This window comes from Crotalus tigris, unplaced genomic scaffold, assembly GCF_016545835.1.
Source record: "Crotalus tigris isolate CLP2741 ecotype Arizona unplaced genomic scaffold, ASM1654583v1 scf7180000017742.2353718, whole genome shotgun sequence".
NCBI classification, from domain to species: Eukaryota; Metazoa; Chordata; class Lepidosauria; order Squamata; family Viperidae; genus Crotalus; species Crotalus tigris.
In genome coordinates, this window is record NW_024096609.1 from 1,692,932 (window position 1) to 1,708,137 (window position 15,206).

Here is a 15,206-nt window from a genome sequence, read left to right on the forward strand (position 1 = left end):
TGACCCCAGGGTCACGCGATCCCCTTTTTGCAACCATCTGACAAAGCCAAGTCAACGGGAAAGCCAGATTCACATAACAACAGTGTTACTCATTTAACAACTGCAGTGATTCCCTTAACATCTGTGGCAAGAAAGGTCGCAAAAAGGGGCAAAACTCACTTAACAAATGTTTCACTTAGCAACAGAAATTTTGGACTCAATTGTCATTGTAAGTCTAGGACTGCCTGTATTAAGGTGCTTTTTTTAAAAAAGCAAGCCATCATGATCAAACCAATCAGGACTATTGAAAGTCTGAATGCTTCCACTCTCCCTATGTTTCCCCTTGACAGAAATTTGGTATAATTGACATGCCAGAGAATTGCATTGGGCAACACACTGCTGATCTTTCCAATAACCTACCCTCCCCCACTACAGAAGGCTGGGAGCGTTGCAACTCAGCGGTTATAGCATTGACAAGAGGAAGGCAGCCAGGTGTTTTCCATATGTTGTGGAGTACAGCTCCAACCAATCCCTTCACTAAGGATTATTGAGAATGGAAGTTAAATTTGGAAAGCATCACAGCCTATTCTTGATTGATATCCCCTGTACTTGAAATTATATTGGAAGACCTCTTATTCTTTCATCTTGGACTTAAGCCAGACCCTTAGTTTGAAATGCTGTGCTTTGCTCACTGGCTGCCTTGTAATCCCATCACCAGTCAGGACGTTTGTTATTCGGTCTGAATGAGGAGGATGCAGAATGCTTGCTTGTAACATTGTTTTTGAGAAATTGTCTGCACAATCCTACAAGCCATCATCCTGTGTGGCTGATATCTGGGCTTGAGGAACAGAATTTCAATGGTTATATTTATTTCATTGTGAAAGAAATGACTCTGAAAATCCTCTTCTTGAGCTTCAAGCTTAAGTGATGTAAGGCTCTTTATGTGATTGGTTGTTCACTTTCTTTATTTGCTTTTCCTTTTCCATCTTGCTAAGGGCTACCAGATCTTGTCTACAAATATCCAGATAACTATTAGATGTCAGCAAAGATCTAAAACAGAACTTTCCCTCTGCTGCCTCCTGCGAGATGTGCAAATATTTGCAATCTAGACCAAGGATCCCCAACCCCCGGTCTATGGACTGGCACTGGTCCACAGCATACCAGAAACCAGGCCACGCAAACAAGCAAAGCCCCATCCACCAGATAGGCAGCACACAAAACCATGCTTCCTCCAGTCTACAGAAAAACCTCTCTAACTGGTCCCTGGTGTCCAAAAGGTTGGGGGCTGCTAATCTAGACCAGAGTGTTTTTTCACCTATTCCAAGGTTGCCAATATGGATCAGCAGCAGTTCTGCAAACTTTGAAATCAAACTTACAGTTTTATTTGGAGGTGGCAGTATTGTAGAACCTCCTGAAAGCAAATTCTTTACCCTATTAAATTCTAATCAGAAAAAAAATCGCAGCATGTATATTCCATTTATGGGACAAAAATACTTTTTGCACTCAAAAACTATAGAATTGGTGGACCAAATGCTTTTGTTTCTTAGAGGGATGGGCATTTTCAGACTCCTTCACCCACCTAATCTGCTCTGGTTTCTCTTTGTACTTCAGTTTCTCTCAGGGCAGCTTCAGGGTTGCCAGGCCTTTGAAGCAAGATAGAGAACTCATCTATCTCTGGATGAGCCTGGTGGTTTGTTAGCTTCCTGTTCAAAGAAGCCTTTACAATACGGAAGTTTGCTTCGTGAGAGCCTTTACAACCTGACAGGGCTGAGATGAGCAGAAGAACCAAACCTGGAGGCCGAGGACAGCAGGAAAATGTATCTTCTTGCCTCCTTGAGGAACTTGAAAACCAGCAAGTGTTCAATCTTTTGGGCAGGAAATGCACGGTAATTCTTGTTATTATTCAAGGAAGGAAAGTCCACGGCAGAATGTAGAGTATGCCAGGAATGGGAGAGAGAGAGGAGCTTGTCTCTGGGAAACTGTGTGATTATATGTTGGAATTTCATTGATGAATTAGGATGAAAAATAACTTGGAAGGAAGAGAGCCTACAGCTGAGCCAGTGTCTGATTTTCAGCATGATCTTCCCCCTAGAAAGTTGCTCAATGGATAAATGAGAACGTGCTAGAAAATTAGCAGGATTAGTAGCATCATTAATAATTCGAAGTTGAGAAATATAGAAGAGATTGGATTGGATTGGCTTAGTGTAGAGAGAGATTTGCCTTTTGGCCCCCATGGCATTTACAGAATTCCAGTAAGTACCGTATGTCTCCTAAGAGTCAATTCCTGCTCATTACATATTTTAGTGTATTAATCAGTCTGAACATTTGTTTTATGGTCTTGCAGTCAGTGGAAATAACAATTGACTTGATCGAATTAGCTGACAACACTTTTGATATAGACTGTGGAACCATTGGGAAATTTTCTTTTTGCTTTTTAAATCTCCCCCAACTTCTATGCAGAAGCAAGTGGATTTTTTTTTTAATGCTGAAAACAACAGCTTGATGTGTTAAGAGACACATGCAGTCTCAAGGCAGGAAGTGGGGAGAAAAAAACACTTCCTCAAAAGGCCTAACAAAAAGCTCTGGCTAGTTAATGACACACTGCCAGTTCTCAGGTGGGGGGTGAAGTCATAACCCCCCGCCCTGCCCCACCCCGTATCTTGCTGAAAAGAAGCCTAGTTCAAAACAATAGGCCAGACAACAGAAGAGGAAATATCCTTGATCTTGGATGAAGTTGTCAAATAATATTTCCTTTACTTTGAATTATTTAGGTACTCTATCAGGCCTCATGACTGCATGACAATATCAGTTTAATTGCTGTAAGGTCCTTGTAATGTATTTTGGGAACTGTAGTTTTGTGGGTATGCTGAGAATTCTCATTTGCCTATTCTGCCAGCTTCATAATTGATCTACCCGAATCGGGTATCAAAACATTAAACAACATTAAGGAATAAATAAACAGCATTATACACACGCACACACACACACATAATCAGGATTAAAAACCATAGCCAGGAATAAGAACAGTTCAGCTCACATTTTAAATCAAAGCAAAATCTTTCTATTAGCTTAGTTTCTGATTCAAAGCATTGCTTCTTTTAACTTCCAAAATATTCTGAAATATTGTTTGATTCCAAAATATATAAAAAAGTACAACTTGGATCCTAAAAGAATGTGTAGAGTTACTTTCTGTCTAAAGTGCTCTGAAAGATGCCTGGTTTAGTTCAGTCTGGCTTATTTCCAGGTATATAAGCTTGCTGCTTAATCCTCATACAGGCGCTTTTGAAGAATGAGGGTGTCTCCAAACATTGCAAAACGGAAAGAATGGGAATTGGGCACTGGAAGAAAAAAGCATTCCTCCAAAACAATATTTCGGATGATTCCACTCACCTCCAGAAACTATTTTTACCATATTCATTCATTCATTCATTCTGTACCCTGCTGTAAGCAAAAAAGGCTCTTAGTGTGTGATGAATTGGATTTTGTATCCAAGTCAACCAGTGCCTCTTATTTTGCCATTGATGTAGAACAATTTTTCTCATCCTTGGCAATTTTAAGATGCGTCAATTTCAACGTCCATCATTCCACATTCAGCATACTGGCTAGGGAATTCTGGGAGTTCAACTAGACATATCTTAAAGTTGCCAAGGTTAGGAAATATTAGTACAGAGCAATTGTTTTCTGAACTTTTCTAGACTTCCCTGTGCATTATTCCCTTATAATGTATATTGCTGTAGATTTTACAGTTTCTGTGATGTGAAATTCATCACATTTGTGACTGGATAATGCTTTCCCATTTTCCCCATTCCCAGTTATATCTGCTTGAAAAGACCAATTCCACAGGTGTATGTCATCTTTGATCGAACTGGATGATTAATTTGTAACTTTCCCTCTTCTGATAGACCATGGTCACAACAGTGGCCCAACTCTTTCTGGCTTTGCCTCAGAGCAGCAGAAACTGGTCCAAGCAAAGTTCTGGAGTGCTGTGTTTCGTAAAGGATGTCCCTAAACGTTCTTACTTCATCCGCTTGTATGATCTTAAGGTATCAACTGTTTTACTCCATTGTGATACTTCCCTGCATTTCCTTCTGACCATAGGTACATATCTATTGTTCATTCATTGAAATGATGTTACCCAACATCTATTTTCTGGGTATTTTATTACTAGAATTCTCAACCAGCATATTCTTGTTCAGACAGGAGAAAACTAAAAGCCATGCTTTAATTTGCATTGTTTTCTTGCTATTTTCTGCTAGTACTCAGATTTACACTGAATTAAGTAATAGGGTTTATTAGAAAGTGATTGAAACAATCTGATGTTTCTAAGTCAATCAACCGAATGCACTTTCCTCTGCCAATCTGCGCAGGAAGCAAAAACAACTTCTTGACAAGCCATCGTACTTGGCTGGTGCATTTTATTCAGCTTATCATTTGACAAATTGTTCTGGGAATGCCCAATTAAAAGAGAACACCTGGTTGAATAACTAATTGTATGTGCTAATGAATGTATATAGGAATGCAGTTAGAAATAATTAGTACAATACAATGCAATGCAATGCAATGCAATGCAATGCAATACAATACAATGCAATACAATACAATATAATACAATGCATCTCTCTATAATAGGGAAGACTGAGATAATCTAATCTATGTCCCTGATGTCTACTATGCCTTCTGGACAATTATTGTCTATGGGGCAAAAATAAAACAACTGCTCCCAATTCTTTTGACTCATTCTCTTAAGAGAGTTGAACCAAACATCTTTTCAAATACATCTTGATCTAGTCCTGTGTCTGGTTTAAGCACACAGTACTACTCTCATATTATCAAATCTTCTGTAAACGTATGAAGAACAGCTGCAGGACTTGGGTTTGGCTAGTCTAAAGAAAAGAAGAAATAGAGGTGACATGATAGTAATATTCCAGTATTTGAGGGGCTGCCACAAAAAAGAGAGGGTCAAATTATTCTCCAAAGCACCAGAAGGCAGGAAAATAAATAATGGTTGGAAACTGATCAAAGAGAGAAGCAACCTGGAATTAAGGAGAAACTTCCTAACAGTGAGGACAATTAACCAGTGGAACACCTTGCCCTCAAAAATCATGGGTGCTCCATCACTGGAGATTTTTAAGAGACTAGACAGTCCCTTGTCTGAAATGGTATAGGTTCTCCTGCTTGAGCAGGAGGTTGGACTAGAAGACCTCCATGGTCCCTTCCAGCTCTATTCTATTCTAGATTCAATAAGATCATATCACCGAAATTTTGCAAACCTCAAAGTCTTGTCTGAGAATGTTGAAACCTCATGAATTACAAAGCAATTTTAAATGTTAATTATGAGCATCTCTTTTGTGGAGAAAGCCTGTGAATAATGTAACATCCACAAGTACCATGCATCTGGCTTACTGTTCATAGATCAGATGTATTAATTTGTATATCAAAATATGTATTTGGGCAAGGAGGTCTGATTCATCCCCATTTCTACATAGTGTTGAAATTGAAAGCATCAAGCACCATTCCCAATAGCATCATTCAGACATCAGAGCTGAGCTGCAAGAACCATTCTTCCAGATGCAGGTCACTAAATGGGGAGACAAAGAAACTGAGTTCTCCTTATCTATTATTTTTTCCCCTCTAAACATCTGAAGGCCAAATAGAATTACTCTCCTTAGGTCTTATTTCACATTCAGAAGTACGGAAATACAGAAACATCATTGTTTGCTTGCAAATTATGCCTGCTTTCATTAACTTCTTACATAAATACATCCAGATTTAAAATATTTGTACTCAGCAGTGGTTATACATAAATGGGAAGTCACCAGGGAATTCCAGAACTGTAGCCTACACGCGATGGGGGGGGGGGAATCCTAGTGAAAAGACATGACAAACCACTTCCATTCTATTGCTAAAAAAACTTAAAGGTTGAATCCATTTTGGGTGTGACCTGGAGTTTAGACTGACGCAAAGGATACTTCAACTTTTTGATATTGTCTTAAGTGGGGAGAAACAGTCTGTGACTTAATAAGCATCTTTGCCTATTATTTTGTTTTGATGCAGCAGCAGAAGATGACCTGGGAGCAAGAGTTGTACAACCAGATGGCTTATTTTGCTCCCACAACCTTTTTCCACACTTTTTTAGGAGATGTGAGTACTTGATTATGGATGGGTGAATCACTATGGATATATGTGGTCAGGCTGACATAGGACCCTGCGGAAGAGAAAAATCTAGACGAGAAGCATCCATGCTTTTAGAAAACGAAGTCTGTCTTTGCAGTCCCAAAGGCAATACTTTAAAAAGATGTTATCTGTGTAGGGTATTTTGTTAAAACTTTATAGATTGGCTAAAACAGCACAAAGAAAAGAAGACAAAAAGAAAGCAATGAACTACAGCAGCAATAATTAAACATAAGGGTTTTTTCTTCCTCTAGGAAGAATGCTTGTGTGAATGAAATATTAGTGAATAGTTTCAATAAAAGCTTACCACATTTCATTGTAATTGTCCAGACATAATCTACATCTAGGAGCAATTCACTTATAATGTCAGGTCTTCAATCCACTGAATAATCCAGGGCCATGAATTTATCTTTCCAATGTTGAAAGACTAGCTTCTTAGTAAAAAGAAGATAGATCTATACAGCTGTTTTAAAATTAAATCTTTTTAATGCTTGCTTTAAACGGAAAGTTTCCCCCCCCCCATACTTGTTTAAAAATGTATATCTAAATCCCTATTTAGAAATGTCTCAGGGAGGATTTGTAGAATTGTGATTGAGTTCGATGCCTTATCACACAGATATTGTGTTGCATATGCTTGCAGGAGTGCAGTGTGGGACTAAACTTTGCTGATGAACAAGAGGCACAATCTTTTCAACAAATGGTGGAAGAGAAGATTCAGAAGAGGAACCAGAGGGGTAGGTGGAAGGTCCCTACCAGGAGATGTAGCTCCAGGGGATGCTTTTTGTCTGAATCCCATTTCTTCAGGCAATATTTGTCCCGTTCGAAAGATTACTTCGGTGAAAGACCCAGTCACACCTTAAAAATTAATGAAAGTGAGGAGTTGTGTTTCTGGAGAAATATTACTCTGGGTATGGGTCTTTTGAGAACCTAGAATTTACAGAAGGGAAATTGATCATTAAATATTACTCCCTTAAAAAAAAAGTGAAAGCTTAGCTGCTTTTAGTCCTGCAACATTCCAAATGCATTTTTTAAAAAGGGGAAATGGGAAGAAATTACAGTAAAGAAAATGCTTCCCTTTATTGGGAATGCAAATGAAATGCAGGCTGTTCAGAGCCCCAAACTGCTTTCTGCAGAATAATTCTGAAATGTAGGCTAATATCTCTACAGAAATATACTTGTTTTGCCTCCAGAAAAATACACACTTGGATTCTTTACCTCACATGGTTGTTTCGTAATGTTAGGATTCATACCGTATTTAATCCTAAAGTGATTTTCTCTTAACCTTCAGATCATCCAAATCATTCAGATTAGGAAGGAAGAAAACACTCCTCATCTGCCTCCATTGTTGATATTCTTGGCAAATTTAAGATCATTGTCCTCTTTCACTGATTACCTTATTTAGGGGTGGAGGGGGTGGGATGAGGGAGTAGAGCCTGGCTTCCAACCTGGGAAAAAATTATTGGAGCTCCTACTAATCAGATGATGCTGTTGGGAACTTTTCACCCCACAAGTCTCAGGTTCCTCTAGCTGTGATGGCAATTGCCTGAAATGCTTGAAATGCATAGTCTAATTGCTGTGGATATCACTGAGCTAGATGGTGTGAAGACCTCACTCGGTCTAAAGATGTTTCCAACTTTCCAGGACTGGGAAACATATCACTGAAAACATATTTATATTCAGTGGTTGGATTCAGTCAGTTCGCACCAGTTCGGCAGAACCAGTAGCTGATTTTTTGTTGCTTAGGCCCAGAATGGACTTCCAGAAGTGGCATCCACACAGAGAACCGGTTGTTCACATATTTGAATCCCACCACTGTTTATATTGTCTCAGAATTCCTATGTAATGTTCAGGCTCTTAGGCAGGTTTCAGCAAGGATCTTGATAATAACTTGTGACAAAATTCTCCTGGTTTTCTTCAAGGAAATCCAACTGTGCCCAAACTAAATGGAACAAACCCTGTACTACTGTATTCAGATAGCCAAATCATTCTTGAAAGTTGAGAGAAAGAGCATGAAACATTTTACTGTTAATGTTCTATATTTTCTTTTCTGCTTTACAGATAACAGACAATTGCCACCGCCACCCCCTCCAGTGAACGGCGGTATGTATCCCCTGTATTTTTCTCACAATCTGTTCATTATTTGTTTTTTGCAATCAAGCTCCTTCCTGATGTGTATCAGTTACAAATGCTGAGCGTGGAATAGCCATTAATGTCAGTAGGATGGCTGGACAGACTTTCTGATAATAACAGTTTAGCTGTAAGTTGTACTTACTCTGCGTTTGCTCTCATTGGCAGAGAGAGTGGAAAATTATTGCTGTAAAGACAGTGGAATCCTAGAAAGATTGATTTGGAGCACACGGACAGCATTGCTGGTTATGAGAAGTTCTCAGCCAGTCCAGTTTTAGAAAAGACCATTTCAATTCAAATCATTGGCTGGGAACATTTGACACTGAACTATTTACTGACCATCAGTCTTTTTGCTTTTATTAGATAGAAAAGCAACTTTCTCACGGCCCCCACTTTCTGGAGTTGATATGAATGGTAAGCATTCTGGTAAAAGTTGGGTTGCAGACTTCTGAGGGCACATATGCTTTTTATCTTAGAGTTTATATCTACAGAGCACAAAAACATGAAACAGCTTTCTTTAAATTGTTCTTAAAATGTGTTGGGATTATGAATTTAGCATAGCTGGAAGAAAAATTGATGTAGATATGTAACAAACTCCAACTATACACTAGGAAAAACAGTCATTTAAAATATTTCTAGTAAAAGAGCTTTTTAGCACTTTGTTTGAAAATATCCAAAGAGATACAACAGGCATGGCAACCCAAGAATCTCCAGATATTATTGGAGTTCCAGCACCCTTAGGAAGAACGATGATGAGTGAAGGAGCTGAGGGTTCAGCATGTTCTGAATGCTAATGGTTACAAAAATGTGTGAGATACATTTTTCCCTTAAAACTGTTTCCCCATAAGAGCTCCTAGATTTGCTTAAATTCCACAACCAATAACATAGGTTGAGGAGGGAGGGAGGGAGGGAAGGAAGGAAGGAAGGAAGGAAGGAAGGAAGGAAGGAAGGAAGGAAGGAAGGAAGGAAGGAAGGAAGGAAGGAAGGAAAGATTTTAGTGAGTTGTCAGATGTTGTGATGGTAGTTGCAAGAAAGCTAATTGTTCTCTCATCCTTGTCTTGTGTTTCCCAAAGGTCCTTGCTCACAGCCAAATTCCCCTTCCTCTCCACTGTCTCTGGCAACTGTTAATATACAGAATCCTGACATCACTTTTTCCCGCTATCGTGGTCTCCCAGTTCCAACTGCGGTAGATAAGAAGAAGGGCAAAAAGAAGATTTCTAAGGCTGACATTGGTGCTCCTTGTGGATTTAAGTGAGTCCTTCTAGAGCTATGTAGATTCCTCAGTCTCTTTGGTAGGGTTCCAGATTGACAAAGAGCCAGCTGCCCCATTCCCACTGAGTATGGAGACCTAAAAACTCTGCATTTCTCTCTGTTTCGAAGTTTAGATGGCCAACTAAGGGTATCTTTTCTGCCAATCATTTCATTGGCCATGACATCAGTCAAATCCAGCTCTGTGATGAAACAAGGTTGATGGTCTTCACCTAACTGGATGTCTTCTATGATTCCTTTTCAGGCACATCCAGCACATTGGATGGGATCCCAGCAGTGGATTTGATGTACGTAGCCTTGGCAATTAAATTTGAAAGGATATAGTTTTCTGAGGGCTCTTGGGTGTGAGATTAAACTTTTTGAGTTATTGCAGCCCAATTCCATTGTTTTATATGTGAGTTGCCCATTTATCCCACGCATGAGTGGCAGTCATGAAGCACTCTCTCTTAGTTTTTGCATGTACATCCAATTTTAAAGTTTCACTAGATCCAATTGCTGTGCAGCCATGATAGATTGATATGAAAAAGAAGATAAAGTAAAACTGGCTTACAACTTAACAGGAGGAACTGCTCTCCTTAATACTCAGTTCAGTAGGGCAAGTGTGAACCAGAGGTTTCTTTAATACTAAGGAATTTCCCTTGGTCTTAAATAGGCTGTTAAGTAGTCTTTAGTACAGTTTGTGCTCTTCATTTCTTTGGCCTCATTTGGATGCTGGAACAAAAGCTGGAATAATGGAAGAAAGAAGGGAAACAATTCATTCCTCTCTTTCCTCAGCTACCTTCCATGTTGTCTTTCCCCTTCTATGAGCCATTTATTATTTTCCTTGCAGGAGTTATCTTTCATCTGCCCCTTCCCCCCCCGCCCCCCAAAAAAACAACTATCAGGAACTTTGCATAGCAATGTGTGTGTATATATATTGGAATGGTGATATATAGGGTGGGGCGATGTTGCCAACTAAGAGTCAAAGTAAAGATTAAAACCACCATTTTTACTACCATCCATCATATGTATGTATGTATGTATGTATGTATGTATGTTGTGTTATTTATGTGCTAAATATGGCTCAGGCTTTAGAACCATTTGGTTACGAGGGTTTGAGGTAATAATTGGGGCTCCAGTTTGGACTGGGATTTTCTTATCCCCTTCTCTCCATGTAATTCCATGTTAAGAGTTATCATATAATATATGTTTATTATATATTATTTTTGGATCATTTTTACTAGCTTAAAAAGGCCATTGTTAAACTATCATCCCCATGAATATATGCTGACATATTTTTATTTCAGTTGAACGATTTGGACCCTGATTTGAAGACATTCTTCTCTAAGGCGGGAATCAGCGATGCTCAGTTGACTGATGCTAAGACTTCAAAGATTATCTATGATTTCATTGAAGGTCAAGGAGGGTTGGAAGCTGTCAAGGAAGAACTGAGACGACAAGGTGAGTTGCTGGAGCAGAAAAATATATCTGATTCACAGGTGACTTTGGTCCCCTTTTTTATTTTATTTGAACCAATCAGTGGTTCCATACCCTGGCATTTATTAGTTATGCCACCTACTGAAAGATGTGCATATCTGAGTAAATAGTCTGGGTTTGGATGCACTGATTAATAAAAGGAGTAATTATATTAATCTCTATAGTAAAAATAAAAAGGAATCTTAGGATACTTTAGAGAGCAATTTATTTATTTATTCCAATTTATATAGTCACCCATCTCTTAATCTGGCCAGCTCTCATAATTAAAAATAGTCACAGTATGTGAAACAGCACCACATTCTTTATAAATGATATTTTATACGTTTATGTATGTTATTTTAAATTAATATTTATATCTGAATTCACTTTATAAGAGTCAGACCAATAATCCACCTTGCATAGTCAGCTGTGATAGTTAAAGGTAAAATGCTTTTGAGATTGATATTGATATCTACATGGAGATTTCTTAGAACATGCAGATTTCTTAGAACAGTGTGGAAATATTTATATAGAATGGTCACAATCTGTACTTTTTTATATTTCCTTGGCATTTGGAATTTATCATTTTCTTATTTGTCTGGAATAATCTTAAGAAAGCTTATTATGCATTTGATGATGTTTGTACCCAATGTAGGCATGGTAAAACCATTTTGTCTTTATACAGAACATTTGTTGTTTTTTTCTGATTAATGTGTGATTTAACACTCTAGTATCATGAATTTGAATATTCATATTTTTTTTCCAGGTCCAAGTCATCCCCCACCCCCACCCCCACATCGTGCGAGCCCTCATCTCCCAGCTAGTGGGCCAGGGCGAAGTGGTCCTTTACCACTTCTCCCAGGTGCTCCTATGATATCAAATAGGGGAGATGTCCCCTCTCCATCACAATTTTCTAGGCGACCTCCCTGCCCCCCGGGGGGACCACCTCCATCCACTTCTCGTTCTGGATCACATCCTCCTCCACCACCCCCATTAGCGTCAGGCCCACCTCCACCCCCACCCCCTCCACCACCCCCTCCTTCATTTCAGGATTCTGCACCATGCCCCCTTCCTCCTCCTCCTCCTTCTGGAGGGCTTGGACCAGTGGGGACCCAGCCGCCTGCTATCTCTTCAGGGCGTGGTGCACTGCTGGACCAGATACGCCAAGGAATACAGCTTAACAAGGTGAGATGGCTTGTTTTAAATTTTATTCATTTATTACTTTTATTATTATATTAATTTATAGCACAGTTTTCTAGTTATTTTGACTCTCCAGGCAGCTTATAAACAAGGTAAAATTTCAGAATAGAAAACAATAACATAAATGCAATAAAACTAAACCAAAACTAAAATCAGCATTAAAAGTATATCTAAAAGTTGATTGTTGTATATCTTTGGGAAATTAGCAAATCAAAGGAAAAATGGTCTAATCTTCTTCACCTAATATCTAGCATTCTAGATAGAGGGAATATTTATATATATATATATATATAAGGAGCCGAGGTGGCGCAGCAGTTAGAGTGCAGTACTGCAGGCCACTTTACCTGACTGTGTTCAGCAGGTCAGCGGTTCAAATCTCACCGGCTCAAGGTTGACTCAGCCTTCCATCCTTCCGAGGTAGGTAAAATGAGGACCCAGATTGTTGGGGGCAATGTAAAATATATATACATTGCTTACTGGTGTACACCGCTTAGAGAGTGCTTGCACTTAAAGCGGTATATAAGTCTCATAAATAAATAAATAAATAAATATGGAATTGTATTTAATTATGATACTTTCTCTATTGTTTGCAATCTATGTTGATACAAATTTAGCATATTCCCGAGAAAAATAATGAGATTAGCACTTATATCCACTAATGTAATATCAATTTATACTAGTTCAGTTTTCAATAACCACACAAAGAACTGCAAATTCTTAGTAAGGGTTCTAGAGAGCTTCAGTATAGGAAGCTCTATTTAATATCATTATTAAGTCATTGGGAGACATTGGACCAATTACTCCCTCACAGCTCAATTCATCTGAGTGGTTTTTGTGGGGAAAATAGGAGGAATGAATATTACGTTCACTGCCTTGAGCTATTTGTAAACAATAATAAACACAGGACAAAAGTAATAAATAAATACATATATAAATAAACACATAAATATATGTATGTATTTTTCCTGCATTTTAGACACCCGATGTTGTGGATTCTCCACCTTCTATGCAGAGTCCTGAAGGTCTGGTAGGGGCTCTTATGCATGTGATGCAAAAGAGGAGCAAAGTCATCCACTCTTCAGGTGAGTCTTGTATACATCCATATGATATTTTTTTCTTTCAGGCTTATACACTTATATATAATTTCTCAAGTTTCCAAAAGTTCAAAGCTTTGTGATTATTTGGACTGTAAAAACAAAGCAAAGCTCTGAGGAAGATCCAGGGCCATTTTGTGGGAAGTTCAACTTCAAGTCAGGCTGTGTTGCCCTGGTGTTGGATCAAAAGACATAGGGATCAAGACAACTGAAATGAGTGTTGGAGAGGGAAATCTGTATATGCACATCCATATATACTTCTGAGAAGCTGTTGTGCTGACATTCTTGAAATGCTATCCAGCTTTGGGTTCCTGTTCTATTGTATTTTCCTGTTCTACTGTATTCATAGATGAAGGTGAAGACAATGGTGATGAAGATGATGATGATGAATGGGATGACTGAGCCTAGAAATGCACTCTACACGAAGTTTGATCCTTCTTTAAACCTGTTGCCAGAGGCATTTAATCTGATGATGACTCTGCTATAATTCTCCCCTTCCCATCTCTGCAGATACTTCTGGAATCCCAGTAAGGCAGAGGCAGCAAAGGGGTTAATTTTTCCATCCTCCTTTTCAAATTCACTTAGGCCTAAGCACATTCTCCTCCCCCACCTGTGCACCTGGATGCCTTTGACAGTTTTAGAAAGTAAGATTGTAATCCTCTCTCTTTCAGCCCTCCAATTTTGACCATTCATAATCTCCTGCATTTATTTTTCTAATAGTTGTATCATCTTTCAGCCAACCGTTTCCTGAACCTTTCTTTTGCTTATCTAATTGTGTTCCCCCCCCCCAAGTTTTGATGACCAAATGCAGGCATGAGAATGACAAGAATGTAAAAAAGTTCTTTTTATTTTTATTTTGAAATAAAATCATTTTATGTTGTTAACTCATACTGAAACTTTAATTATTTAAATTGCATATCTTTCAAAAGAATGCTTTGGCACTAGAAGGGGAACTGACCTCTATTGTTTACAACAAACATATGCTTATTTATATTTTACGAGCATGATAACATAAACACACACACACACACACATAACACATAAACACATACATACATGACACATATGTACTGGCAATTATAGTATTTTCTTTATATATATATTAATTTTATAGGGTTAGGATTTTTATAAAACAACATTCTTAATACTTAGCAAACAGCATGTTGTCTGGGTTCATGTATTTAAAACATAATGAGTAATAATTTCTATATTATCATAATCAATATGTTACTTAATCACTCAAAGTCTTCTTCTTACTAGTATATATTTAATGTTACATTGTACATATTACGTTCCTTTCTCTGTCACTTATTTTTCTAGCCATTGATAAAAATTATTCTATGTTCTAAAGTACACTGAGTGTTCTTTCTCTTTTATCTTTAATGTCAATTTGTCAATTTCTGCACAATCTAAAATTTTCTTAATTAGTTCTTCTCCCATTGGTAAGTTTTCATTTTTCCAATATTGGGCAAATACTATTCTTACTGCAGTTAATACATGTAAAAAAAATACAGTATACACAGTCTTTCTCATAGTTTCCTCCTATTATGCCTAACAGAAACAATTCTGGTTTAAAATCTATATATTTTTTAGTCATTTCTCTCTAGCCATATATGTATTTTTGACCAAAATCTTTTAGATTTAGGGCATGTCCACCAGATATAATAAGTACCTGGTTTTTCTTTACATTTTCAACACTTGCTCGACATATTTTTAAACATTTTCACTAATCTCACCGGTATTAAATGCCATCTGTAAAACATTTTATATAAGTTTTCTTTACAAGCCACCGCTTTCGTTAATTTAGCGTTTCTTTCCCATAAACTTTGCCAGTTTTCTAATTCTATATTATGTCCAAAGTTCTTTGCCCATATTATCATTACTTCTTTTACTTGTTCCTCTTCCATCTTT

At 38.0% G+C, this 15,206-nt stretch overlaps 1 protein-coding gene across 1 annotated transcript; it reads left to right on the top strand.

Annotated features, from left to right (window-relative positions):
• Positions 1-1,707: 1,707 nt before the first annotated feature.
• WAS (WASP actin nucleation promoting factor) lies at positions 1,708-14,185 on the top strand. The gene is made up of 12 exons (XM_039340221.1): positions 1,708-1,865; positions 3,882-4,022; positions 6,034-6,120; positions 6,791-6,884; positions 8,209-8,250; positions 8,641-8,691; positions 9,351-9,528; positions 9,791-9,833; positions 10,833-10,986; positions 11,768-12,186; positions 13,178-13,283; positions 13,645-14,185. The coding sequence occupies exons 1-12, from the start codon at positions 1,752-1,754 to the stop codon at positions 13,695-13,697; spliced, it is 1,482 nt and encodes a 493-aa protein (XP_039196155.1). The 5' UTR covers positions 1,708-1,751; the 3' UTR covers positions 13,698-14,185.
• The last annotated feature ends 1,021 nt before the right edge of the window (positions 14,186-15,206 follow it).